The sequence below is a fragment of the Oncorhynchus mykiss genome, chromosome 20 (assembly GCF_013265735.2).
Source record: "Oncorhynchus mykiss isolate Arlee chromosome 20, USDA_OmykA_1.1, whole genome shotgun sequence".
Lineage (NCBI taxonomy): Eukaryota > Metazoa > Chordata > Actinopteri > Salmoniformes > Salmonidae > Oncorhynchus > Oncorhynchus mykiss.
In genome coordinates this window covers 42,564,901-42,590,155 of record NC_048584.1, presented here as the reverse complement: position 1 = coordinate 42,590,155, position 25,255 = coordinate 42,564,901, and the positions used below count along the sequence as shown (strand labels likewise).

At 41.8% G+C, this 25,255-nt stretch overlaps 4 protein-coding genes across 6 annotated transcripts in view; all 4 read left to right on the top strand.

The window, feature by feature from the left end:
- Positions 1–1,156: 1,156 nt before the first annotated feature.
- LOC110499497 (mitoregulin-like) lies at positions 1,157–2,428 on the top strand. Of its 3 annotated transcripts, none has more exons than XM_036956369.1 (2): positions 1,157–1,606; positions 1,942–2,428. In XM_036956369.1, the coding sequence occupies exon 1, from the start codon at positions 1,420–1,422 to the stop codon at positions 1,588–1,590; it is 171 nt and encodes a 56-aa protein (XP_036812264.1). In that variant the 5' UTR covers positions 1,157–1,419; the 3' UTR covers positions 1,591–1,606; positions 1,942–2,428. The 3 variants fall into 3 exon arrangements, with proteins under 3 accessions (XP_036812264.1, XP_036812263.1, XP_036812262.1); XM_036956368.1 differs by having other exon boundaries at positions 1,159–1,602; XM_036956367.1 differs by having other exon boundaries at positions 1,162–1,597.
- Positions 2,429–3,116: 688 nt separating this feature from the next.
- Positions 3,117–7,823, top strand: cisd1 (CDGSH iron sulfur domain 1). Its single transcript, XM_021576629.2, has 3 exons — positions 3,117–3,528; positions 5,301–5,503; positions 5,785–7,823. The coding sequence occupies exons 1-3, from the start codon at positions 3,501–3,503 to the stop codon at positions 5,872–5,874; spliced, it is 321 nt and encodes a 106-aa protein (XP_021432304.1). The 5' UTR covers positions 3,117–3,500; the 3' UTR covers positions 5,875–7,823.
- Positions 7,824–11,450: 3,627 nt separating this feature from the next.
- Positions 11,451–16,350, top strand: LOC110499495 (CB1 cannabinoid receptor-interacting protein 1-like). The gene is made up of 3 exons (XM_021576626.2): positions 11,451–12,111; positions 13,199–13,343; positions 15,803–16,350. The coding sequence occupies exons 1-3, from the start codon at positions 11,939–11,941 to the stop codon at positions 15,965–15,967; spliced, it is 483 nt and encodes a 160-aa protein (XP_021432301.2). The 5' UTR covers positions 11,451–11,938; the 3' UTR covers positions 15,968–16,350.
- A 2,865-nt stretch (positions 16,351–19,215) lies between these two features.
- The window catches only part of canb1 (Calcineurin subunit B), a 44,358-nt gene continuing 38,318 nt past the window's right edge, over positions 19,216–25,255 (top strand). Inside the window, 1 exon segment of the mRNA NM_001160568.1 lies at positions 19,216–19,351. Coding sequence (NP_001154040.1) covers positions 19,349–19,351 — 3 coding nt within the window. The 5' untranslated portion in view covers positions 19,216–19,348.

The window sequence follows — 25,255 nt, the reverse complement described above, 5'->3', positions numbered from 1 at the left end:
TAGGTCTCCCTCCCCAGACAAGCTGGAGATGCCTCTCCCCACTTCATAGGTCATGAGCAAGATCCATGCCCCGCTACGCACCCCAGCCTGACCGACCCAGTCCTTAGAGCCAATCCTTATCCCGAAGTTACGGCTCTTTTTGGCCAACTTCCCTTACCTACATTATAACATGCCAGAGGCTTTGTTTGCCTTGGAGACCTGCTGCGGCTACGGGTACGACTCGGCGTGAGATTTACACCCTCTTCCCCCGGATTTTCAAGGGCCAGGGAGATCTCACCGGACAATGCCGGAACCGTTACACTTTCCAGGGCTTGGGCTGCTCTCTCGGGGCGAACCCATTCCAGGGCTTGGGCTGCTCTCTCGGGGCGAACCCATTCCAGGGCTTGGGCCCCTCTCTCGGGGCGAACCCACTCCAGGGCTTGGGCCCCTCTCTCGGGGCGAACCCATTCCAGGGCTTGGGCCCCTCTCTCGGGGCGAACCCATTCCAGGGCTTGGGCCCCTCTCTCGGGGCGAACCCATTCCAGGGCGCCCTGTCCTTCACAAAGAAAAGATAACTCTCCCTGGGGCTCCCACCAGGCTTCTCCAGGATCGGTTGCATTACCGCACTGCATGCCTCGTGGCGCCCGTCTCCGCCAGTCCGTGGACATTCTGAAAGTAGTTTGAGGTCTAGGTCACATGACCAAGGAGCTATTGAAATTTGAAATTGAGAAAAATTTGTGTAAAAATGTGTGAGATGAAAATGGACAAACGTAAGGGTGTGAAATATAGATGGGTAGTCGGTGGACATTCTGAACCTTGTTTGAAGTCAGTAGGTCACATGACCAAGGATTGAAATCTGAATGTAAAAAAAAGTTTGTACTTTGTTTATGCTCCCTAGCTAATTCAACTCAGAATACAAAATGCTGCTCACATTTCCACTTTTATTAGCTTTGGAAAGTGAATTCATGTCCAAATTATGAAAATAAGACCTGTGCAATGTTTTGTGCAATTTTTCCAACATCATGACACTTATTTGGAGTCTGTGGCTCAGGTGGTTTGAAAACTATTGAGGTTTTAAAGTGTGAATATCCAACTTGAAACTTGTGTAGTGCTAGGGCAAAACCAAAACGTGCACCCAGAGTGAGCCCCAAGACCGAGTTTGGGTAACTCTGCTCCAGAGCAACAGTGAACCTTTCTCTCCCGAAGACTGCACTCCATTGTCTAGATTTCCTTCTGGGCACAAGAGGGCACCGTTTTCCCGGAGATAAATTATAATTCTCAATCGTGCATTTTACTTCGACGTTTGGCCCTCGAGACATTCTGTAGGACCGTCGGTATGGTGCGTTCATATATTTAGACACGTCACAGCACGACACATGTTGGGTGGCTTTTCCGAACAACTAAAAAGCAATACAAACTGACATACATACAGAGGTGAATATGGCGGACGTTTCTGAGAGGACGCTGCAAGTTGCAATCGCTATTTCATTCGCAGTCGGTTTCCTTTCTGGATGGCAGGCCAACCGAGCGCGGAGGAAGTTCCTGGATTGGAGAAAGAAACGACTGCAGGATAAACTCTCAGAAACACAGAAGAAACTGGACTTGGCATGAAAGTGAGGTAGGGTGCGTAAGTAATTGACCTATGCGTTGATTGCGTGTAGCTACATTGTATCAAACATGTTGTAACAGACATGTTAGATAACTGGAAACGTTGCATTAGGCCTAGCTAGCCTACATTCAGTGTACAAATGGCACAAATTCTGATTTAACCTAGGTTTGTTGAAAGCGTTGCAGCCTGACATTTTAGCCTCGCAATCCATGGAGTCGGTTAACTTTTTAAGGGGGAAATACGAAATAATCCTATAATAAGTGGTTGAGTTGATTTCTTTGGTAGCCTAGCCCTAGTTTACAGTTGGGCATAATTACCGCATGATGTAATAATGATTGTTCTTCTGTTTTCAGGTCGTCACCAAAATACATGTTCAGCTGTCAGATCATGGACTTCCAATACAAGGATTGGGATCGTTGTCACAACCCGCAGAACTGAAGCGAGAGACAATGACAAGCTTCTGAACATGTTTTGTGATTTGGTGACCGTGTTTTGCTGGGTGACAGTGTTTTGCTTCGAGACTACTGCCGTTTTTACGTTTTAATAAAAGTACGTGTTTTCTTACATCCTGTGTTTTGAAGATGCCTATGGTAGTTTACTGTCTTTTATATAGTGTAACTATTGTAACCAAATCCATTGCGCTGATTTTTCCCAATCCCATATCGACCTTACGCACAGATGGAGATGTGAGAGGATTTGTTACTCCTGTGTCATACCCTTTAAATATCCACAAGTGCATTGGGCAGTTTGTGTATAGGGCTCAGTTTGGGATGGGGCAGTATCAACCACCACTCTTATGAGCACCTATGTGAATTTAAATAAAATATATATATACATACATGTATGGAAGAGAGATTTTATTGTACATACAAAATCAGCATAGCGGACTAAAATCCACTCCATTGTTCGGAAGTTTTCTGAGTTGAGGAACTTAACCATGGAGTGGAGTCAGTCTTTTATTTTGAAGGAGGAAGTATTTGATCAAGGAACCTATTTTACCCGGAAGTGATTCCGAGTGGTGTCATAAGTATACTGAACAAAAATATAAATTCACCGATTTTACTGAGTTAAAGTACATATAAGAAAATCGGTCAATTAAAATAAATTCATTATGCCCTATTCTGTGGATTTCACATGACTGGGCATGAGCACAGCCATGGGGGAACCAGGCCCAGCCAATCAAAATGAGTTTTTCCCCCACAAAATGATTTTATTATAGGTAGAAAGACTCCTGTGTCATCAGCTGTCCTTTTGGCTGGTTTCAGACGATCCCGCAGGTGTCAATGCCGATTACAGTGGTCCTGGGCTGGTGTGGTTACATGTGGTCTGCGGTTGTGAGGCCGGTTGGACGTACTGCCAAAATCTCAAAAACTAATTTGGAGGTGGCTTATGGTAGAGAAATGAACATTACATTATCTGGCAACATCTCTGGTGGACATTTCACACTCCCTCCCGCCTCCCAAATTTTGTAATAATGTGGAGAGCGCCGTATAGCTCCGCATTGACATTATCGGTTGATGGCAGGTGGGGGCGGGAGGTCCCGCACAAACTCACTTCCTTGACAATGTCGGTCACCACAGCTCTGCGCTGCTCAGCGAAGCCCAAGACGTGTGGATGGCCTGGTTTCTGCAGAGGCCATATCACCTAAACGCTGCAGGGCCAATGCAGACCTTCGGATTGACCATGTAATGCCTTTTAGGCTATAAAATATTTCAATGTGTAATTCGCACTCCGACCTGAGAAAGGCAGCAAACCAGCGTCTAGTCTACCGGAACACACAAGAAAAATAAGTGCGTTTACATTTTCAAACATCTTAAAGTATGTGCCATTTACTACGCATTATTTAAGACATACAGATAGTTAGCGACGCTTGTTCAACAGGACTTCCTGCATTCGTTCCAAGTTACAAGCCATGAGTTCAAACGTTTCCTTGTCAAAAGGTAAATATGCCATGTTCACTATCCAAAAATATCACTTCTATTAGCTAGGTACGTACACACGTTGCAACGAAAACGGTTGTTATTTAGCTAAATATTTCCAAATAATGTGAACTATTTTTATGACATTGGCTAATGTAATCTGTAATGGTTTTTGGCGATGGACGTAACGTTTGCATGCCTGTCATTTCGTAAAACTGCCACCTTGTATTATTGCCTACTATTAACTAGCCATGTCAGCTGGCTGTAAGAGTTTGTTAGGCCGAGAAGAGTATTTCTGTAGAAGGTTATACTGTATATCATTGGCATGTTTTAGCTCGAGCCTTACAGGCCCCATTCATTCCATACAATTAAATTCCTGTGTCAACATTTAAAGCCACATAATGTGACGACTGCAAGAGATGGATTATTTACAAAGGCAATGCAATACCTTTTCAGCTAAATATTCTGTCCTTCCACTTTATAACCCAGCAGTGCTAGTAGCCTTTGATCCCGAGGCCCAGTACTATTATATTACACACGTCTTTGGATGTAGTAGGGGTCTTCTGTATTGGGGGAGTTTTGTTTAAGAGCCCCGACACTCAGCCTGGGTTTATAGACTAGACGTAAGATATTTAACGTAATTCCGAGACACTCAAAATGAGTATATGATATGTTGTGTTTAGTGTGGTTACATAAAATACTCTTCTCGACATAACAGATGATTAGTTAAGGCGAAAACGAAAGTAGGGTTGGTGTAAAACGCGAATATCTGGCAACCCAAAGGTTCCCGAGTTCAAATGTCATCATGACCAAACTTTAGCATTTGAGCTAATTAGCAGCTTTTCAACTACTTACCATGTTAGCTAACCTTTCTACTTACCATGTTAGCTAACCTTTCTACTTACCATGTTAGCTAACCTTTCCCCTAACCATGTTAGCTAACCTTTCCCCTAACCATGTTAGCTAAACCTTTCCCCTAACCATGTTAGCTAACCTTTCCCCTAACCATGTTAGCTAACCTTTCCCCTAACCATGTTAGCTAAACCTTTCCCCTAACCATGTTAGCTAAACCTTTCCCCTAACCATGTTAGCTAAACCTTTCCCCTAACCATGTTAGCTAACCTTTCCCCTAACCATGTTAGCTAACCTTTCCCCTAACCATGTTAGCTAACCTTTCCCCTAACCATGTTAGTGTAACGGATGTGAAACGGCTAGCTTAGTGGTGCGCGCTAAATAGCGGTTCAATTGGTGGAGCGATGGGTAACAAAGCTTCGTGGGTGACATGTGCAGAGGGTCCCTGGTTCGCGCCCGGGTATGGGCGAGGGGACGGTCTAAAGTTACATTAGGTAACCCTTCCCCTAACCATGTTAGCTAACCCTTCCCCTAACCATGTTAGCTAACCCTTCCCCTAACCATAACCCTTTTAGCTAACCCTTCCCCTAAACTAATTCCTAAACTTAACCCGTAGCCTAAACCCGTAGCCTAGATAATGCTAGGCTCCGTTAGTCCATTATTGGGCTAATGCAGTTGTAAAGTAAAAAAAAACATAACTTAAACTTACTGCTCTTCCTACCATAAAACAACATGGTTTATGCATTCTGAATGTTGTGCAAGTGTGTGTGTGTTGGAACAGTGAAATACATTTCTGCCTGAACTGTAGTTATCTTAAGTTCTGTAGGGTTTTAACATACTGCTTTAACACTGAACGGTAAGCTATTCCAATAGTTTGTTGTATTGCAGTTGGAGGCATAGCTGAAGTAGATGCTGGATCGGTCTGTGTTTCTGTTGTACAGCGGAGTTGGCGGCAGCCATCGGTGTGACTGCAGGAGCTACAGCTGCGGGCATCCTCCTCTTCCAGTACCTCTCCAAGGGGTCAGGGGTCAAGCCCAAGGTGAACTTGGACCTGCAGAAAGACAACCCCAAAGTGGTGCACGCTTTCGACATCGAGGACCTCGGGGATAAGGCGGTGTACTGCAGGTGTTGGAGATCTAAGAAGGTAGGCTAGCTGTCAATTTTATGCTCTTTATTTTAGTTTCTAGTTTCGCAACTTCTCGCTATACGTTGGAGCCATGTCTTAACCACAAGATAATTCATAGACACGTGGCACGGTACGAGGGGGTTGTGATGAGAGCTTCTTTTTGTTCGTTTGTAGCATATGCCTTTAACAAACGGTAGGCTAGTAAAAGGGGGTATGTTATTACTCGCATTTTGAGCAGAACAAGTCAAGGAATTGAAAGATTTTGTTCGGTGTATTCTAACAATGTTTCTCACCCTTAGTTTCCCTACTGTGATGGTGCTCATGCTAAACACAACCAGGAGACGGGGGATAACGTCGGTCCTCTCATCATAAAAAGAAAGGAGGCCTGAATCCAGTCACTCAATCAATCATCCCATCCATGTTATTCCGTGACTGCTGCTGACATACTGATGCACACAAGTGCTCTTCGCTACAGAAAGGATGACAGTGGTTGACAGTACCGTTGGTAGTTGCTCTGAAATATGGTGACCAAATCCATTTTCGGCTATATTTATTTTATTTATTGATTGAAGCCACCCTTGTCACAGGACCAAGCAGATATCATTTTTGTTGTTGTGGAAAATGACTTTGTAATCATACCTAGAATGATGGTAGATATTTCACTGGGATTACCAAGGAAACAGGGGTGTGGGCATACTGTAAAAGCATAGTGCCACGCTGGTTGTGTATATTTAATTGAGCTGTGGTATCTGTGCTGTTCAGAATGTTTTGTTTTTGATCAATGTTTGCCTTTCTTTTATACTGTAGACATCATCAGAGCGACAGCGTAGCCTAGTGGTTGGAATGTTCGGACTAGTAACCAAATGGTTGCAAGATCGAATCCCCGAGCTGACAAGGTACAAATCTGTCGTTCTGCCCCCTGAACAAGGCAGTTAACCCACTGTTCCTAGGCCGTCATTGAAATTAAGAATTTGTTCTAAACTGACTTGCCCTAGGTAAAAAGGTAAAAAATAAAAATAAAATCAACTTAACTGTCCCATTATGATACCATAGAGATCGCAATGTATCCGTCCCATTATGGCACCTGTGAGTGTATGGGCAGCGCCATTGAGGAAATCTCAATTTTGAAGTAGTCCATTTTCTTCTTCTGCTACTTCTGAGTTGGTCAACAAACTGAAAGGGCTCATACTGCCCCCTAGAGGGTGTTGTCTGAACAGGTATGAAGCCAAGGCTGGTGATTTACTGCCACCTGGAGTTATGGAATGTTTGCGCACAAATATAATTCATTGGCTGATCCCGCCTGATGACCTTGATGGAATTATGTGAGACTTCCTTAACCCATAGGAAGTCCCACCCAGTTGACTACTTAAAAATGGTGAAAGTCCTCAATGGCAATGTCCATGCTAAAACGGGCTTTTCGGCAGTAGAGTCCTCTATGGTTGATACTCAGGAGTTTTTCCTGACCACGGGACTTGATCAAGGATATCTCTGTACCTTTTTATTGCAGCTGTAACTAGGGGCCCAGAGTTTTTCCATGGTCAGGAAAAACACCTGGGGCTACTGAAGCATCAAGGAAACGGATGAGGTGTGACCTTTTATTTTTGATTCAACTTGTGAAATCGATTGTAAAATGGTGTCACTTTTCAATGGATTTTAGATGACAGGTTCTACATCATTCATATCTGCAAATGAAGCCGTCGTAATGATTACCTTGTTGATTTTTAAGTCTGTGTTAACGGTGAATCAACAAGTTAAACTTGTTCCATCCATGCTACATACCATTTGGATTCCTGGGTTGTGTTCAGTGGGAGAAAAAAGCCAAACATGCGATGTTGTGAAACTAGGAGGTAGCTTTACTAGAGAAACAATCCCAAGTTTAGTTTTCGTTTAAAAAAAAAAAAAAAAAATGTTTTGCTACGTTTTGCCCTACTTAACACAGCCCTGTAGCCTACTGAATGTTTGAGTGGCTGAAACTGAACTTGTCAAGCAGCACTTCTGGTAACTAGCTTTAATAATTCACTGTTCTATGTAGTGCAGCGTTTCCCCCAAACTCTATCTTGGGGGACCCCAAGGAGTGCACATTTTGTTTTTTGTCCTGGCACTACACAGCTTAATCAAATGAATCAGCTTATCAACAAGCTTTGACTATTTGAATCCGCTGTGTAGTGCTGGGCCAAAATGTGCACTCCTTGGGTTCCCCAGGACTGAGTTTGGGGGAGACGCTGACACTAGTGTGAGAATGTTAATGTCTACAGTCTGTGACCTTAGATTTCTACAATATGTGACTTCATTTTAATCAATCATTTAATCATCCAATAAAAAAAACTATACAAATGTTCTTCCTTCTGCCAATTAAATAATACATGTGTTTTGTGGGAACCAAGTCATTTCATATCCAGTTTGACAAGTAGATGTCATATAGCGCCCTCTATTGCTAGACACTTGTTTACAAATTCAGCCAGTTCAAACCAAAAGAATGTATTAGATTTACTTCTAACGAACAGTTCAACCAATAAAAGGGAATGAATATGAGGTGTGAACACGAAGCATGCTCCTCTCCCCAGGTGAGCTCATTCAGATCTCTGACTGTAGTGTAGGCCTAGTGATGCCGACCCTGGGTCAAATTCCTTCAAAGGTGCTGCTCTTAATTTGGTATGTCTGGTAGCCTACAAAGGAACAAATGAAAATGGACGTGATAGTGGAGCCTTGCCTTGATGACCAGTTTCAGCACCATGGACGTTTTTTTATTTATTTCACCTTTTATTTAACCAGGTAGGCAAGTTGAGAACAAGTTCTCATTTACAATTGCGACCTGGCAATGACAATTGCTTTTGACCTAGAGACCCAGTTGGTGTTAGATTTGCTTTGATTTATTAGGATCCTCATTAGCCGACGCCGATGGCAACAGCTATCCTTCCTGGGGCCATCTTGGATGGCGACAGCTTGTCTTCCTGGGGCCATCTTGGATGTTGACAGCTAGTCCTACTGGGGCCATCTTGGATGGCGACAGCTAGTCTTCCTGAGGCCATCTTGGATGGCGACAGCTAGTCTTCCTGGGGCCATCTTGGATGGTGACAGCTAGTCATACTGGGGCCATCTTGGATGGTGACAGCTAGTCTTCCTGGGGCCATCTTGGATGGTGACAGCTAGTCTTACTGGGGCCATCTTGGATGGCGACAGCTAGTCATACTGGGGCCATCTTGTCTTCCTGGGGCCATCTTGGATGGTGACAGCTAGTCTTCCTGGGGCCATCTTGGATGGTGACAGCTAGTCATACTGGGGTCTGACAGAATGTCACGACCCTGCGGGGAAAACGTGGTTACCTAGGTTACCCCATTTGGCTCAGGAAAAAAAGCTTTACCTTTTTTCAAACACAGTTTTCTTGTCTGCTTGTTTTAGTAAATTACAAAACTACATTTCAGGAAAGTACAACAAGTCTAAAGATTATATTATTCATAATTATTTATCATGAGAGGGCAATAAACAATAACTAGTAATGCTGCAACAAAAGGTTAATCTCCCCATTCCGGTAAAAATAGTTAAATTGCTGAGGAGTCACTTTTGAGGACAAGCTTAAGTACACGGTACAAATATGAACATTTGAAATGTTTTATGTACTTCCTATTACACAAAACTGTATGAATACGGCTTGAAATGACTTGTATGCTTTTTAAATATAGCATAATCAAATAACTAAGATTTATCCTTAACTAAAATACATATCTGTATGTTTAGTGTTAGAAATTGTGCATATTTTATAACGGTCTCTTGATCAAAACGCCTGCCCCCATTGCTGTGATGGGCATCACACAGCTCTAGCTTGACTTCCCGAACTCGTTAGGAACTCGTCTCATATGAATCATCTTGTCTGTCTATGACAAACAAAGTGGTCTTGTTTAAAATATATTAATTATTTTAGATTAATGGCTATAAATCGATCTCTGGAATGTGCTACCATGATGAAACCACTCTATTGTAGTACCAAGTACATTTTGCTCTGCCCAGAGTGCCCTTGAAGTGCCCGTGAGGCCACGGGGCTCTTCTCGCAGGCTCTATTTCCCTATGTGGGAGCATTGCGAAGGGTAGGTGGCTATTTTTTAAACCTGGCTACATGTACATTAAATAACACAGCAGCTTTTTCGGCATGTTTGATATCTCCGTAAACTTGAAAATAAAAGAGAGCCGCACACTCTAGGAGCTCAGATGCAAACATTGAATTACCAACGTTTCGACAGCCAAGCTGTCTTTAGGGTATAATCACAAACACTGCGGGATGACTCGTTTATATAGGGTTAAAAAAAAACACACAGGTGTCTAATCATGGCCAAGAGTGGCCTAATATCATTGGTTAATTATCAAATATTACGACGTCATACAAAGAACAGCATACAAACAACAAATGGATAGCATACGATCATAGATTCATTTGACTACACAAGCTTACAAACAATTACAATGCAAAGTCACAATAATCACAAGAATGGCTTCAGATCAAAGTCTACGTTGAGACCGAAGGGCGCAAGGGTCTTTAAGTTAAAGATCCAGGCAGCCTCTCGTTTTAACAATAAATTATCAAGGCCACCCCCTCTCCTAGGGAGGGTGACATGTTCGATGCCAATATAACGCAGAGACTAAATCGAGTGGCCTGCCTCCAAGAAGTGGGCCGCAACTGGATAAGTAAAGTTTTTACACCTAATGGTGCTACGATGCTCTGAGATACGTACTTTTAATTCGCGCTTTGTTTTACCTACATACTTTTTAGCCGTTACACTTGTAATTTCCATCCAGTAAGGGCGCAAATAGACGTTCAGGAATATCTTGGGGTGGTAAATCAGAGTGTACCAATTGGTCTCTGAGATTTCTGCCCCGCGAGAATACGACCAAGGGAAGGTCCGAAAACACATTACCGAGACTATCATCGGACTTTAGGATGTGCCAATGTTTGTGAACAATTCCCTTAATTTGTTCAGAGCACTTTGAATAGCGGGTAGTTAGAACACAAGAATGCGTCTAAATAGGTGTGCGTTTCTTTTTCTTCTAGATGATATCTCTGTATAACCAAAAAAAAAAAAAAAAAATCGACAACAAAGTTGCCTCTTATACAAAGGGGTTCAATAGGAAAAACTGTTGTTTTTCCCCAATTTGTGGGCGTGATCGAAGAGAATTCCTTATTATTTATGTGATAATGCCAGAGAAGCGGTGTTTGGAGGATACAGCGCCTTCGGAAAGTGTTCAGACCCTTTGACTTTTCCCACATTATGTTACATTACATCCTTATTCTAAAATGGATGAAATAAAACCATTTCCTCAGCAATCTACGCACAATACCACATAATGACAAAGCGAAGAAAAAAAAATCAGACATTTTTGCAAATGTATTAAACACCAAAAACAGAAATACCTTATTTACAGAAGTATTCAGACACTTTGCTATGAGACTCAACATTGAGCTCAAGTGCATCCTGTTTCCATTGATCATCCTTGAGATGTTTCTACAACTTGATTGGAGTCCACCTGTGGTAAACTCAATATGATTGTACATGATTTGGAAAGACGCAAACCTGTCTATATAAGTGAATATTGACTGGGACTACAGATGGGTTGGTTGTTTAGCAACAAAACCGACGTGTGCGCAACTATGGGACAAAACAGACGGGGCTGGTTTAGATTGTTGACAACATGTATTTCATTTCCAATGTTTATTGAAAACATATACATTTGCGATTGTCTCTACTACATCATTACAATTGTTGGGTAGCTATCTAGCGACTTTTTTTTGGTCATATTAGCATCGACATGAAATCAGTCAAAACGCCTGAAAACAAGACATGGTATAAAGAACAATATTAAAATAACTGAAAGGAGTCACGATTTCCCACATTTCAGTTTATTGTCATTGTTGCTATCTATCTGGCCATCCTGAATCACAACTCACGATTTCTGCCCCACTGAAGCGTCCGCATCGTTTTCGTGATGTTGTCAGCGAACCCACCTGTGATTTGACCATTTGAGACGGACCGCTTTGTTTCCCTCTATACTCTCCCGCTCTCTGCGTACACGGCGTGCACATTTCAACTGTCTTTTAAAATCAATAGGCCTATTTGAATCATTTATTTATCAAATTACAAAATGCAGGTTTATTATTTCTCTACCGGGCCAAGTTGTTTACCGGGCCAAATTGTTTTAGTCTTGATCTCCTTTAGATTACGTGTATAGGAGGATTATGTGTGTGTGTATGGGATTATTCACGAGGACAGTGGAAATTACTTTAGGCTCTGCCTCCAGCGATGAGTTTTTACATGTTAAACCTGTGCTTTCACGACACAACAATATTCTACATCGATAGTTCTGTTGGAAATCCGGAGTGGCCACCGTTTCACACCTGCGCCCCTCTCTTGTCAACTCACGTAGGATTGGATTTGAGCACAACCTCATCCCTCAACTTCAAGAAGAATGGCTCTCGAACTCGTCAAAATCGGAATATCGTTGAAAATGCTACCAAATAACAGTGCTGTGTACTTCAAATCGGACGGAGCGAGATTTGGCCAAACCAGAACGATTAAATTGCTAACGGGGTCAAAGTACAAGATTGAAGTGGTTGTCAAACCTGGGGATGTGGAGGCAACGTAAGTATGGTGGGGTGAAACGTATTACAGATAATCAGGCAATATTCTTCTGATAACCTATATAGTGTCTATACACTTCAATAGGCTACATTTTGACACCGCCTGTTAATGTTTTGACTACATTTTATTATCCAAAATCAACATTGTATCAGTGTTTCATAATGTGAAATAGAATCGGTGCATATATTATTATTATTATCATATTATGTCCCTGCTTTAATCTAATTTACACATTTTATTAAATTGGTAATTAATTGAGAACATTGATTAAAAAAACAAGCCGCACGAGGTTGAAGGCGACACGTCAGAGCGCATGCTGTTCACTCGAGTTCCCACTAGATTGCCAAACTGCAAAGTCAAAATTGGCTTTAAGAATATAAATTGTAGAACTAGACCGGGCTTCCAATTTGGCCAGATAGTGACGACAGTGACATTGGCTAGAGTCCGGAGGGTGCAGGGAGACAGAAGGCGCAGCCAGATTGTGTCAAATCCACTCCCGATTAGGCCTTCAGCATTTCCTGCAGTAGGCCAAACATGCTCTCAAATATGGCAAGCTGAGTTTGTGTTTCAGTCTTTTGTTATTAAAAATGAATTTAATGGATAGAATGATAAATTACACCGACGATCTATAATTTCACCCCGATTTTGTAGATCAGTCATTCGGGAGTTGTCTTTACTGGCAGCTGCAATGTCAAAACAACCACAGGTCCTTTCCCCCAGTTATACAGTCATCACCCATCATGGTTATTAGCTGATCTTGCTGGTCATCTATAAACGTTTGAACGTCTTGAAAAAACGATCTGGTCTGCATTTGGCCACACATGTACCCTTAAATCTCTACTCGGTACAGCCAGAAGAGGACTGGCCACCCCTCAGAGCCTGGTCCCTTTCGAGGTTTCTTCCTCCTATAGGGAGATTTGCTGTGCTTCTACATCTGCATTGCTTACTGTTTGTGGTTTTAGGCAGGGTTTCCTGTTAAAGCACTTTTGTGACAACTGTGGATGTAAAACAAAGAAGGGCTTTATAAAATAAATATTAATGATTGATGATCTCTCCCTAAATGTTGTGATCCTGTCCTGGTCGTCAGCACCATGAGTGTAGGTGGAGTCCAATTCCCCTTGGAGCAACAGTCTAGAGACCCCCAGTGTGTGGTCTACACTGGCGTCTACGACACAGAGGGCGTGACACACACCAAGAGCGGAGACAGACAAGCTGTACAGATCAGCATACAGGTAGCAAAGGGAAAACTCAGTTTGACTGGAATTTGTTTTGGATTTCTTTAGGGTTTTATTAGAATCCACATGAGCTGACGCCATGACAACAGCTAGTCTTGCTGGGGGGGGGGGGGGGGGGGGGGGGAATACATTACAGACAAAATATTTTACAATTTACAAGTAGACAAAACAATTACATAGATAAGTTAATTCAGAGCAGTTTACCAGTCACATTACAAATACTTTCTGACATCTGCATCAACAAGCCTGGTCCCAGATCTGTTTGACATCTGCATCACCAAGCCTGGTCCCAGATCTGTTTGACATCTGCATCAACAAGCCTGGTCCCAGATCTGTTTGATATCTACATCATCAAGCCTGGTCCCAGATCTGTTTGATATCTACATCAACAAGCCTGGTCCCAGATCTGTTTGATATCTACATCATCAAGCCTGGTCCCAGATCTGTCTGATATCTACATCATCAAGCCTGGTCCCAGATCTGTCTGATATCTACATCAACAAGCCTGGTCCCAGATCTGTTTGATATCTACATCATCAAGCCTGGTCCCAGATCTGTTTGATATCTACATCATTAAGCCTGGTCCCAGATCTGTTTGATATCTACATCATCAAGCCTGGTCCCAGATCTGTCTGATATCTACATCATCAAGCCTGGTCCCAGATCTGTTTGATATCTACATCATTAAGCCTGGTCCCAGATCTGTTTGATATCTACATCATCAAGCCTGGTCCCAGATCTGTCTGATATCTACATCATCAAACCTGGTCCCAGATCTGTTTGATATCTACATCATCAAGCCTGGTCCCAGATCTGTCTGATATCTACTTCACCAAGCCTGGTCCCAGATCTGTTTAACATCTGCATCATCAAGTACTGATTCAGAGATGAAGGACCTCTACTAAACACCATGTACTGATTCAGAGATGCGTGAAGGACCTCTACTAAACACCATGTACTGATTCAGAGATGTCCGGTGAGAACAGAGCCAAAGGATGTTTTTTAATTTCTAATTTCACCTTTATTTAATCAGGTAAGCTAGTTGAGAACAAGTTCTCATTTACAACTGCGACCTGGCCAAGATAAAGCAAAGCAGTGCGACACAAACAAAAACACAGAGTTACACATAAACAAATGTACAGTCGATAACACATAGATAATAAAAAATTTAAAAAGTCTATATACAGTGTGTGCAAATGGCGTGAGGAGGTAAGGCAATAAATAGGCCATAGTAGCGAACTAATTTAGCAAATTAACACTGGAGTGATAGATGAGCAAATGATGATGTGCAAGTAGAAATACTGGTGTGCAGAAGAGCAGAAAGGTAAATAAAAACAATATGGGGATGAGGTAGATGTCAGGGGAAAAAAGGGGTTTTACTGTCCCCACACAACACACTGCAGTTCACTTTAGGTACTTATACAACAAGTGTGTGTGGTTTCTAGGAGGAAAGTGATACATGGAAATATAATTAACCGGGCAAAGTTATATTCATGGGCTCAAGGAGTTAGATCTTTACATATATGCCCATTACTGCATCACACATGTTAAATACAATCAATAATGTCCTTAATTGAACACCATAAAGTTAAACATGCATAAAGCTTAAATAAACACTCCTCATATTGCAGTCCTTGAATAACAAATCAATGAACATTGATGGCTAAATAGTAAGCAGTCCCGGGTAGAGCCTGAAGCTAGCATTAGATACAGATGCACTATCTTCCCAATAAGGACTGAAATGTGACGAATGGCATGAGCTTCAACAGCACCCATGTAGCCTTAGCATTATCATTAGCTGTGGGCTACAAACATTTATCATGCTAACAAGCAATTAGCAGGTTAGGCAGGTCATGCTAACAAACAATTAGCAGGCTTGGCAGGTCACGCTACAAACATTTAGCCTAGCAAAGACACATACATGAGCACAAATACCAATCCCTGTAAACTGATTTTATTATCAACACTCAAATAGGGCCACATTTTATTTCACACACAGCAACAACTTGTTAGTTGTCAGCTCTGCTCCCTTTTGTCCATTTCTCTGTCTTTATCAGATTAGCAAGGTCATTAGAGGACACACAGGAGCAGTGATTGGTTCGTTGGCAGGCCAATCGTGGTCTGTAAGGGCCTTTTTTAAAAACAACCTCAATGTCAACTTGTTTTTTTTTTTTTTTGCCCACAGGAGGCTGGTGGCATCTTAATTGGGGAGGACGGGCTCCAGGTAATGGCTGGAGTGGAATCAGAGGAATGGTATCAAACACATGGTTTCCATGGTTTCCATGCGTTTGATAATACCGTTCCATTTGCTCCGTTCCAGACATTATTATATGAGCCGTCCTCATTTCAGCAGCCTCCTGTGATTTAGCTGTATAGATTGTATTTTCAATGTTTCCATAAATGGTGAACTGGAGTTAACCGATTAACTCTGCCGGTCCCATCATTTCCCCTCCCAGTTCCCAGAGGTGGGCTCTTTTGAAGTGGTGTGGCAGGTGAAGTACTACAACTACAACAAGAGGGACCACTGCCAGGGAGGCAACAGTTTCAACAGCATCGAGTACGAGTGCAAGCCCAGCGATACGCGCAGCCTGATGTGGGTCAACAAGGAGCTGTTTATCTGATGATACCAACCAAAGCCTACACAGGCAGCATCAGGGTTGTGTTCATTAGGCACAAAAAAAAACCGGAAGATAACAGTGAAACTGTTACTACCTGTAATTAGCCAACAGAAATGCCTGGTTTTTTTTTATTTCCGTTGCAAAATGTTTTCCTACGTTGTGCCCTAACGAACACGACCCAGATGAACATGAAATGAGAGCTGAATGACGATCAGCTGCTGGGTAGTGATAGACAGTGTGTATCAGATCCAGCCAGAGTGGAACCCCTCATAGCATAACAATGCTGCTATTAAATAACTAAAGATGTTTAATTTGCTGTATGTTGGCGTGTGTTATAGCTATGCGTATTAATGTTGGGTGTGTGTGTGTGTGTGTGTGTGTGTGTGTGTGTGTGTGTGTGTGTGTGTGTAGTATCTATGCATATATAAGAATGCTGTATGTTATTATGTACTCTGAATGTGAATGTTTACAGTTAGAAGATTTTACAAAATATTTGGACTAATCCATACATTTTATTTTATAGTTGTGCTGATTTTGACTAATCAGAATGGCATATTTCTGACTAATCAGAATGTCACTTTTCTGACTAATCAGAATGTCACATTTCTGACTAATCAGAATGTCACATTTCTGACTAATCAGAATGTCACATTTCTGACTAATCAGAATGTCACATTTCTGACTAATCAGAATGTCACATTTCTGACTAATCAGAATGTCACATTTCTGACTAATCAGAATGTCATATTTCCGACCAATCAGAATGTCATATTTCTGACCAATCAGAATGTCATATTTCTGCTGCTCCTTCTGCTCATGTTTCTCATTTCATTCTTTAATTTTTTTTTAGAGAACTAAATATGCTAAAGGGTTATTATTAGTTGGGAAAACTGTCATTTACTGTGAGATGTGTAGTGAAAAAGCAGCACCATGTAGATGATCAGAGCATCGTGAAGTGTACCCATGAACTTTAAAACATTGCGATTACTGGATTTAACCATTTTGTGAAGGTATTTGAATAGTAAATATGTTTGGGATGACCAATGTGTGTTTTCTTTTGTAATTACTGTGTAATTACTATTTTCCCATGTCATTTCTTAATATCTGGCCATTACTATACCATAACATATAGTCAAGTGCTACCTGGGTAATTGTGGTTTTTGGGTCAGTTGCATTAGCAAAATTATCTTCTATAGGTTTGCTGTCTAAGAAAAACACAAAAAGAGCAGGCTTTGTATGCTTTCATAGCTTCTAGTATGAGTTTGAGGACTTGCATGCTTTGGAAATGAAGTATGAGAACGTTCACCACTGATGAATCTTGCATAAAAATAACTCTTTAAGGAGGTTACGTAATAATTGGGTTAGATCTCTGCAGCTCAGTTGGTAGAGCATGGCGCTCGCAACGTCAGGGTTGTGGGTTTGATTCCCATTGGGACCACTTATTGTTGGCTATGTGGGATTAGGCGAGATGGGTGAGAACTTTAGTGGTTAATGCTGGAGGATAGACCCCATAGGACCACCTGTCCCTAACGAGTGGTGGACTGGGCCATAGAACCACCTGTCCCTAACGAGTGGAGGACTGGGCCATAGGACCACCTGTCCCTAACGAGTGGAGGACTGGGCCATAGGACCACCTGTCCCTAACGAGTGGAGGACTGGGCCATAGGACTGACTACCTGTCCCTAACGAGTGGAGGACTGAGCCATAGGACCACCTGTCCCTATCGAGTGGAGGACTGGGCCATAGGACCACCTGTCCCTAACGAGTGGAGGACTGGGCCATAGGACCACCTGTCCCTAACGAGTGGAGGACTGGGCCATAGGACCACCTGTCCCTATCGAGTGGAGGACTGGGCCATAGGATGACCTGTCCCTAACGAGTGGAGGACTCGGCCATAGGACCACCTGTCCATATCGAGTGGAGGACTGGGCCATAGGACCACCTGTCCCTAACGAGTGGAGGACTGGGCCATAAGACCACCTGTCCCTAACGAGTGGAGGACTGGGCCATAGGACCACCTGTCCCTAACGAGTGGAGGGAGTGGAACTGGACACAACATCCACAGGGCCCTTGTGTCGCCTCTAAAATAATATCAGTAGCCGTACAGTGGGTGTGTAGAATAGGGATAATCTAGCATGCACTGCACAGTTTCCACCACTGAGTGGCACTGGTGCACATATGTAAACAGACATTTGCCAGGGGAAAAAAAAAAAAAACTCAGTTCCCCAAGATGCACTGTAATGGACCTCTCCCATAGAGGTAGAGGACGCAACATTGTATCTGTCTCATTATGGGACCTGTGAGAGCATGGGCAGCGCCATTGAGACCATCTCCATTTTGAAGTAGTCCATTTTCTTCTTCTTCTACTTATTTTCCTTTCTATTTAACAATGAAACATTTGTTGACCTTTATTTAACCAGGCAAGTCAGTTAAGAATAAATTCTTATTTACAATGACGGCCTAAACCGGCCAAACCCGGACAACGCTGGGGCAGTGTGCCGCCCTAGACGACTCCCAATCACTGCCGGTTGTGATACAGCCTGGATGAGTTGGTAAACAAACTCAAAGGGTGCCACCTAGAGGGTGTTGACTGAACAGGTATAAAGACAATGTTGGTGATTTACTGCCACCTGGAGTTATGGAATGTTTGCTCATGAGTATAGTTCATTGGCTGATCCATCCCGATGGCCTGGATGGAATTATGTGATCCTTCCTTATTAAGCCATAGGAAATCCCATCCAGTTGACTACTTACAATATGGTGAAAGTCCTCAATGGCAATGCCCATGCTAAATTGGCTTTTGGGCACTAGAGTCTTCCATTTATATTGGTGACAGTATAGCAACAAGATGGCATTGAGAATGTGCCGAGATCTTGAAAATAAAAGTTCTCTGTTTCACCTAATGCTCAAGCGGGATGAATCTGGCGGGGATGTGCATGTGAGCTGTCCAATGCCATTGTGCCCTTGAACAAGGCACTTCCCATAAAACTGCTCCACGGCCAACCTTGTCTTCTTCTAATGTGGGTGCTACAGTGGCAAATGGCAGTGCATTTCAGTCTCTCCGTGTACATAGACTGCTATAAAGGTAAGGAAACAAACAAGTTATTATGTAACGCAGAGGAGGGACTTTTATCTTGAAATGTAGGCTACTTGCTGTCTCCTCTCCACACATCTCTTGTCCCTCCTCGGCGATACTGACCCCGCCCTATGGGTCTCCCTGTGCCACTGCAGTGAAACCGACGTTAAAAAGAGAGGGTCAAAAAACAAGAACCTGAATACCACTAGCACCGTGTTTTTGTAATAGCGAGACCCTCTTTTTATATCGTTTTTTTCTCCCCACGTCCACATTTCCTGGTCAACCTATTTCATCATCCAACCGGCAAGATGGTAAGCAAACTGTCGCCACTCTTATTTTCACCCACCAACCAAAAGATAAACACAGTGACTATGGTAACATGCCTGATTTTGTATGAACTATAGCCGACGGGGTTTGTACAGTTTTGTCGTGTTATTACCGTGTTATATATGTGTCACCGAGTAAAGAACCCGTTCCTCCCTCGCAATGAAGGAGGAAACGGTTTTCTTGCCAATGTTGCCTCTGTATATTGGCCAATGCTATGGCCGATATCTGCCCTTTCTAAGTCGTAACCCTGCTTACACTCTAAACCCAACTTTATCCTGCTATAGATCAAAGGCAACATCACAACAACAAAGTAACTCCATGTTTAAAACCAATGTGCGACACTAGGAGATGAACATGTTACTTTGCTGTTTCCCATGTCCGTGAGTTGCTAATTTGACTGATGTCCGACCCTGCCCTAAAAGTCGAATCTGCTTTATAAATAAGACTAACGTTACATGGTGTTTACGTTGCATTTAACAAGCTGGACTAGACATGACCAAATCAAGGAGGGGTGATGAGCAAAGACCCCCCCCGAAGCGTGTAGCCTACATGTTACAACACTGTTATCACCCTCTTTCATGTCGTGTTGCTACATTGTATCATTTCGTTATTTAACAAAAAAAATCAAGACTACAAGGTAGCTACTGTCATATGCGAGCTAATAATTCATGTCTAATTATCAGCCAAGCGTAGACACATACATAATTCTATGACGTACAAACCATTCTTCATATTTAATTGCATGTCATCCATAGGCCTAGGTTAAATACATAGATAGCACATTTCATAGGCATGTCAAACTGTTTTGGAATAAGACCTATTCCCTATTGGTAGACGTGTAAAACAGTCAACAGGCTACTCCATTGTCAAGGCTACAACAGCGAGGCTACTCTGGGTTATCGTTGAGTGAGGGCAGGGAAGGCAGAAGGCTGTTGCTTGAAAGCATGGCAGCAGAAATGACCTGATACAGGGACCATATGCTGCCTAGCAATCAAGCACCACCCACATACAGATCGACTGAGCGAGCTCCTGCTAGCGCTAGCTAATGTAAGACAGATAAAAGCCGTGGCGAACCACCAGCACGAGATATGATCCACCCCGACTAGCTGCCTGGAGGCTCTGGCTGTGTGGTGCCTGCCAGACCAGCCCACTCACACCGGATTCAATCAGAGTAACTGTTGCATTGCTTCTAGCACAAGGAACTAATACAATTGTGAATAGGCCTATAAGATTGTGAATAGGCCTATAAGATTGTGAATAGGGCTATTAGATTGTGATTAGGTCTATTCGATTGTGAATAGGCCTATACGATTGTGAATAGCTCTATTAGATTGTGAATAGGTCTATTAGATTGTGAATAGGTCTATACGATTGTGAATAGCTCTATTAGATTGTGAATAGGCCTATAAGATTGTGAATAGCTCTATTAGATTGTGAATAGGTCTATTAGATTGTGATTAGGTCTATTAGATTGTGAATAGCTCTATTAGATTGTGAATAGGCCAATAATATTGTGAATAGGTCTATTAGATTGTGAATAGGTCTATTATATTGTGAATAGGCCTATTAGATTGTGAATAGGTCTATTAGATTGTGAATAGGTCTATTAGATTGTGATTAGGTATATTAGATTGTGAATAGCTCTATTAGATTGTGAATAGGCCAATAATATGGTGAATAGGTCTATTAGATTGTGAATAGGTCTATTATATTGTGAATAGGCCAATAAGATTGTGAATAGGTCTATTAGATTGTGAATAGGCCAATAAGATTGTGAATAGGCCTATAAGATTGTGAATAGGGCTATTAGATTGTGAATAGCTCTATTAGATTGTGAATAGGCCAATAATATTGTGAATAGGTCTATTAGATTGTGAATAGGTCTATTATATTGTGAATAGGCCAATAAGATTGTGAATAGGTCTATTAGATTGTGAATAGGCCAATAAGATTGTGAATAGGCCAATACGATTGTGAATAGGTCTATTAGATTGTGAATAGGCCAATACGATTGTGAATAGGTCTATTAGATTGTGAATAGGCCAATAAGACTGTGAATAGGTTTATTAGATTGTGAATAGGTCTATTAGATTGTGAATAGGTTTACTAGATTGTGAATAGGCCTATTAGATTGTGAATAGGCCAATACGATTGTGAATAGGCCAATAAGATTGTGAATAGGTCTATTAGATTGTGAATAGGTATATTATATTGTGAATAGGCCTATTAGATTGTGAATAGCCCAATACGATTGTGAATAGGCCTATTAGATTGTGAATAGGTATATTATATTGTGAATAGGCCTATTAGATTGTGAATAGGTCTATTAGATTGTGAATAGGTCTATTAGACTGTGAATATGTCTATTAGATTGTGAATAGGCCTATTAGAATGTGACTAGGCCTATACGATTGTGAATAGGGCTATAAGATTGTGAATAGGCCAATAAGATTGTGAATAGGCCAATAAGATTGTGAATAGGCCTATAAGATTGTGAATAGGCCAATAAGATTGTGAATAGGCCAATAAGATTGTGAATAGGCCAATAAGATTGTGAATAGGCCAATACGATTGTGAATAGGCCTATACGATTGTGAATAGGCCTATAAGATTGTGAATAGGCCAATAAGATTGTGAATAGGCCTATAAGATTGTGAATAGGCCAATAAGATTGTGAATAAGCCAATAAGATTGCATGAGTCCAGGTAGTTTAATTAAACATGCACCACCTCTTATCATAACTGTGCGTCTTTCAACCAATCAGATCAGATCTTTTGCCACTTAATTGATATTTGAACCAATCAGGTTGTGTAAACGTAGATCTCTTGAGTCAGTCCAGGAATCCCAATGAAAGGTGTAATGCAGCCTACGATCAAATTAGCTTTGAAGACCTCCGTCCTAAACCCAGGATATCTACTCCAGTCCATGTGGGCCAAACAGTCCGACTGGGACTCAACCGTTCCATCCTGGATCTCAGAATCTCCACGGTCAGGCCAAAGATAAAACAGGGCCAGCTGCTTACAGTCTCTGTGCCTCAGACTGTGGATTTACACTCAGGCAGATTGTTCTTTATAATTATTTTTTTTTAAACACCCACCCAGACCCTACAAGGTCTGTCCACACGCACCCACAACTCTCAGACAGAATCATCAATATATTATATGTCATTTAGCAGACGCTATTTATCCAAAGCGACTTACGGGCCCACGCGTGTGTAAAATGTTTACTTACTGCTGGTCCTGGGAATCAAACACACTATCCTGGCATTGCAAGCACCATGGTTTATCAAATGAGCTACAGGAGTACCACATCAGACGGAAGGATGAAATGCAGCCTTCCTTCAGGAGCATTGGTTTGACACCCCTGCTCGAAACACACATGCTTGAGAGGATTAGCTAGTGAGAGTATTTAGCCTGCTGATGTTTTTATTATTATTTTCAGACTGTTAGCACGTAATCCGTCCACGCGGACTGGTACTCTAGCTCTTTTCTCCTCGTGTGGTAGATACTAGCAATCGTGGTCTGACTGCACTGCTACAGAGAATGCATTGAGACAAGAGGGACAAAATAATGCCTTGAAGAAAGCAAATGGTACATATTTGACAAAACAAATCAAGCAGGATAGTTGTAATCAATGAGTCATTATAATGAAGTAACAATGTTGCCATTTAGGAGACACTTTTATCCCAACGTGAAAAACAGTAGTCCATGCATACATTTTAGTATGGCGACCCCAGCGGAATTCGAACACACGGCCCTGGTGTTGCCAGTTTACCAACTCAGCCACACAGGACCATCAAAACATTACCAACTCAGCCACACAGGACCAGCAAAACATTACCAACTCAGCCACACAGGACCAGCAAAACATTACCAACTCAGCCACACAGGACGACCAAAACATTACCAACTCAGCCACACAGGACCACCAAAACATTACCTTTTGATCTCAAGTAGGGCTTCTCCTAATAGTCAAGACTGAAACCTCTATGACTGGGTTTACACAGGCAGCCCAATTCGGATCTTATGCCCAATTATGGTCAAAAGATCTGATCCGATTGGTCAGAAGACAAATTAGTGGCAAAAGATCTGATCCGATTGGTCAGAAGACAAATTAGTGGCAAAAGATCAAAATTGGGCTGCCTGTGTAAACTTAAAAAAGAGAGGTCAAATTGAGCCAAAATAATGCCTCAAAGAAAGCAAATGGCAAAGGTACGACAGAACAAATCGGTTGCTTAGTTACTGCTAGGTTTACTTGAATCGATAAGCCTTCAAAACATTGCATCATCATCATCATGACCTCGTGGCTTAGCGCTCCTCCTGAAAGCTCTAATTAGTATGACACATCATGGCAAACCCTAATATAGCATATGCATCATCATCTCCCCGATAGGTCTGTGCTATGGGGTTACACTTTACATTAAGTTAGACTTTATAAAGGCTGTACAAAGGGGGTTGCAAGTTGTTTATAAAAAATATATTATATAGATTTGCGGTTGACATAGGAACAAGGGAACAAGGGGTGCCGAGGGATCTCCTTTCCCTCCTCACCCACACTAACTTTTACAAAATTCTAAATTGCAATGCTTTTCTTTCATTGTTAGGTCTGTTATGCATGAATATGATGGCTCGCTGTTTGATGTTGGCATTTCATGCCTGAGTTTGTCCATTTTACAAATTAAATAGTCATTAAAGTAATTAGCAACATCAAAAGGTTATTTCTGGCCATAATTTAATTTAAAGTACTCCAAATATTTTTTTCCCCATCATTCTTTATATACATTATCTTGGTTTCATAATACAATTTCTTCCTACTTTTTCATCGGTATAGTCACATAATTTCTCAATTTTACAATACGTCAGCCAATCAGATGTGCAGCCAGACTTATTAGCCACTCCTATTGCTTCATTACTGTCAACCATACAGCTTTTCAGTCAATTCCTCATCTATATACGGGACCTTAACAGTTCAGTCAATTCCTCATCAATATATGGAGCCTTAACAGTTCTAACAGTCCATTCCTCATCTATATACGGGGCCTTAACAGTTCAGTCAATTCCTCATCAATATACGGAGCCTTAACAGTTCTAACAGTCAATTCCTCATCTATATACGGAGCCTTAACAGTTCTAACAGTCAATTCCTCATCTATATACGGGGCCTTAACAGTTCTAACAGTCAATTCCTCATCTATATACGGGGCCTTAACAGTTCTAACAGTCAATTCCTCATCTATATACGGGGCCTTAACAGTTCTAACAGTCAATTCCTCATCTATATACGGAGCCTTAACAGTTCTAACAGTCAATTCCTCATCTATATACGGGGCCTTAACAGTTCTAACAGTCAATTCCTCATCTATATACGGGGCCTTAACAGTTCAGTCAATTCCTCATCTATATACGGGGCCTTAACAGTTCTAACAGTCAATTCCTCATCTATATACGGGGCCTTAACAGTTCAGTCAATTCCTCATCTATATACGGGGCCTTAACAGTTCTAACAGTCAGTTTCGTAATCAATATACGGAGCCTTAACAGTTCTAACAGTCAATTCCTCATCTATATACGGAGCCTTAACAGTTCTAACAGTCAATTCCTCATCTATATACGGAGCCTTAACAGTTCTAACAGTCAATTCCTCATCTATATACGGGGCCTTAACAGTTCTAACAGTCAATTCCTCATCAATATACGGAGCCTTAACAGTTCTAACAGTCAATTCCTCATCTATATACGGAGCCTTAACAGTTCTAACAGTCAATTCCTCATCTATATACAGGGCCTTAACAGTTCTAACAGTCAATTCCTCATCTATATACAGGGCCTTAACAGTTCTAACAGTCAATTCCTCATCTATATACGGGAGCCTTAACAGTTCTAACAGTC

What these genes read in the sequence shown, in the direction of transcription:
- LOC110499497 (XM_036956369.1), top strand. Translation starts at nt 1,420, where the DNA reads ATGGCGGACGTTTCTGAGAGGACGCTGCAAGTTGCAATCGCTATTTCA.
- cisd1 (XM_021576629.2), top strand. Translation starts at nt 3,501, where the DNA reads ATGAGTTCAAACGTTTCCTTGTCAAAAG. An exon ending in AAACGTTTCCTTGTCAAAAG is followed by an intron (nt 3,529 to 5,300) that starts GTAAATATGCCA and finishes TCTGTTGTACAG; the next exon opens with CGGAGTTGGCGGCAGCCATC. An exon ending in GGTGTTGGAGATCTAAGAAG is followed by an intron (nt 5,504 to 5,784) that starts GTAGGCTAGCTG and finishes TCTCACCCTTAG; the next exon opens with TTTCCCTACTGTGATGGTGC.
- LOC110499495 (XM_021576626.2), top strand. Translation starts at nt 11,939, where the DNA reads ATGGCTCTCGAACTCGTCAAAATCGGAATATCGTTGAAAATGCTACCA. An exon ending in CCTGGGGATGTGGAGGCAAC is followed by an intron (nt 12,112 to 13,198) that starts GTAAGTATGGTG and finishes CCTGGTCGTCAG; the next exon opens with CACCATGAGTGTAGGTGGAG. An exon ending in CTGTACAGATCAGCATACAG is followed by an intron (nt 13,344 to 15,802) that starts GTAGCAAAGGGA and finishes TTCCCCTCCCAG; the next exon opens with TTCCCAGAGGTGGGCTCTTT.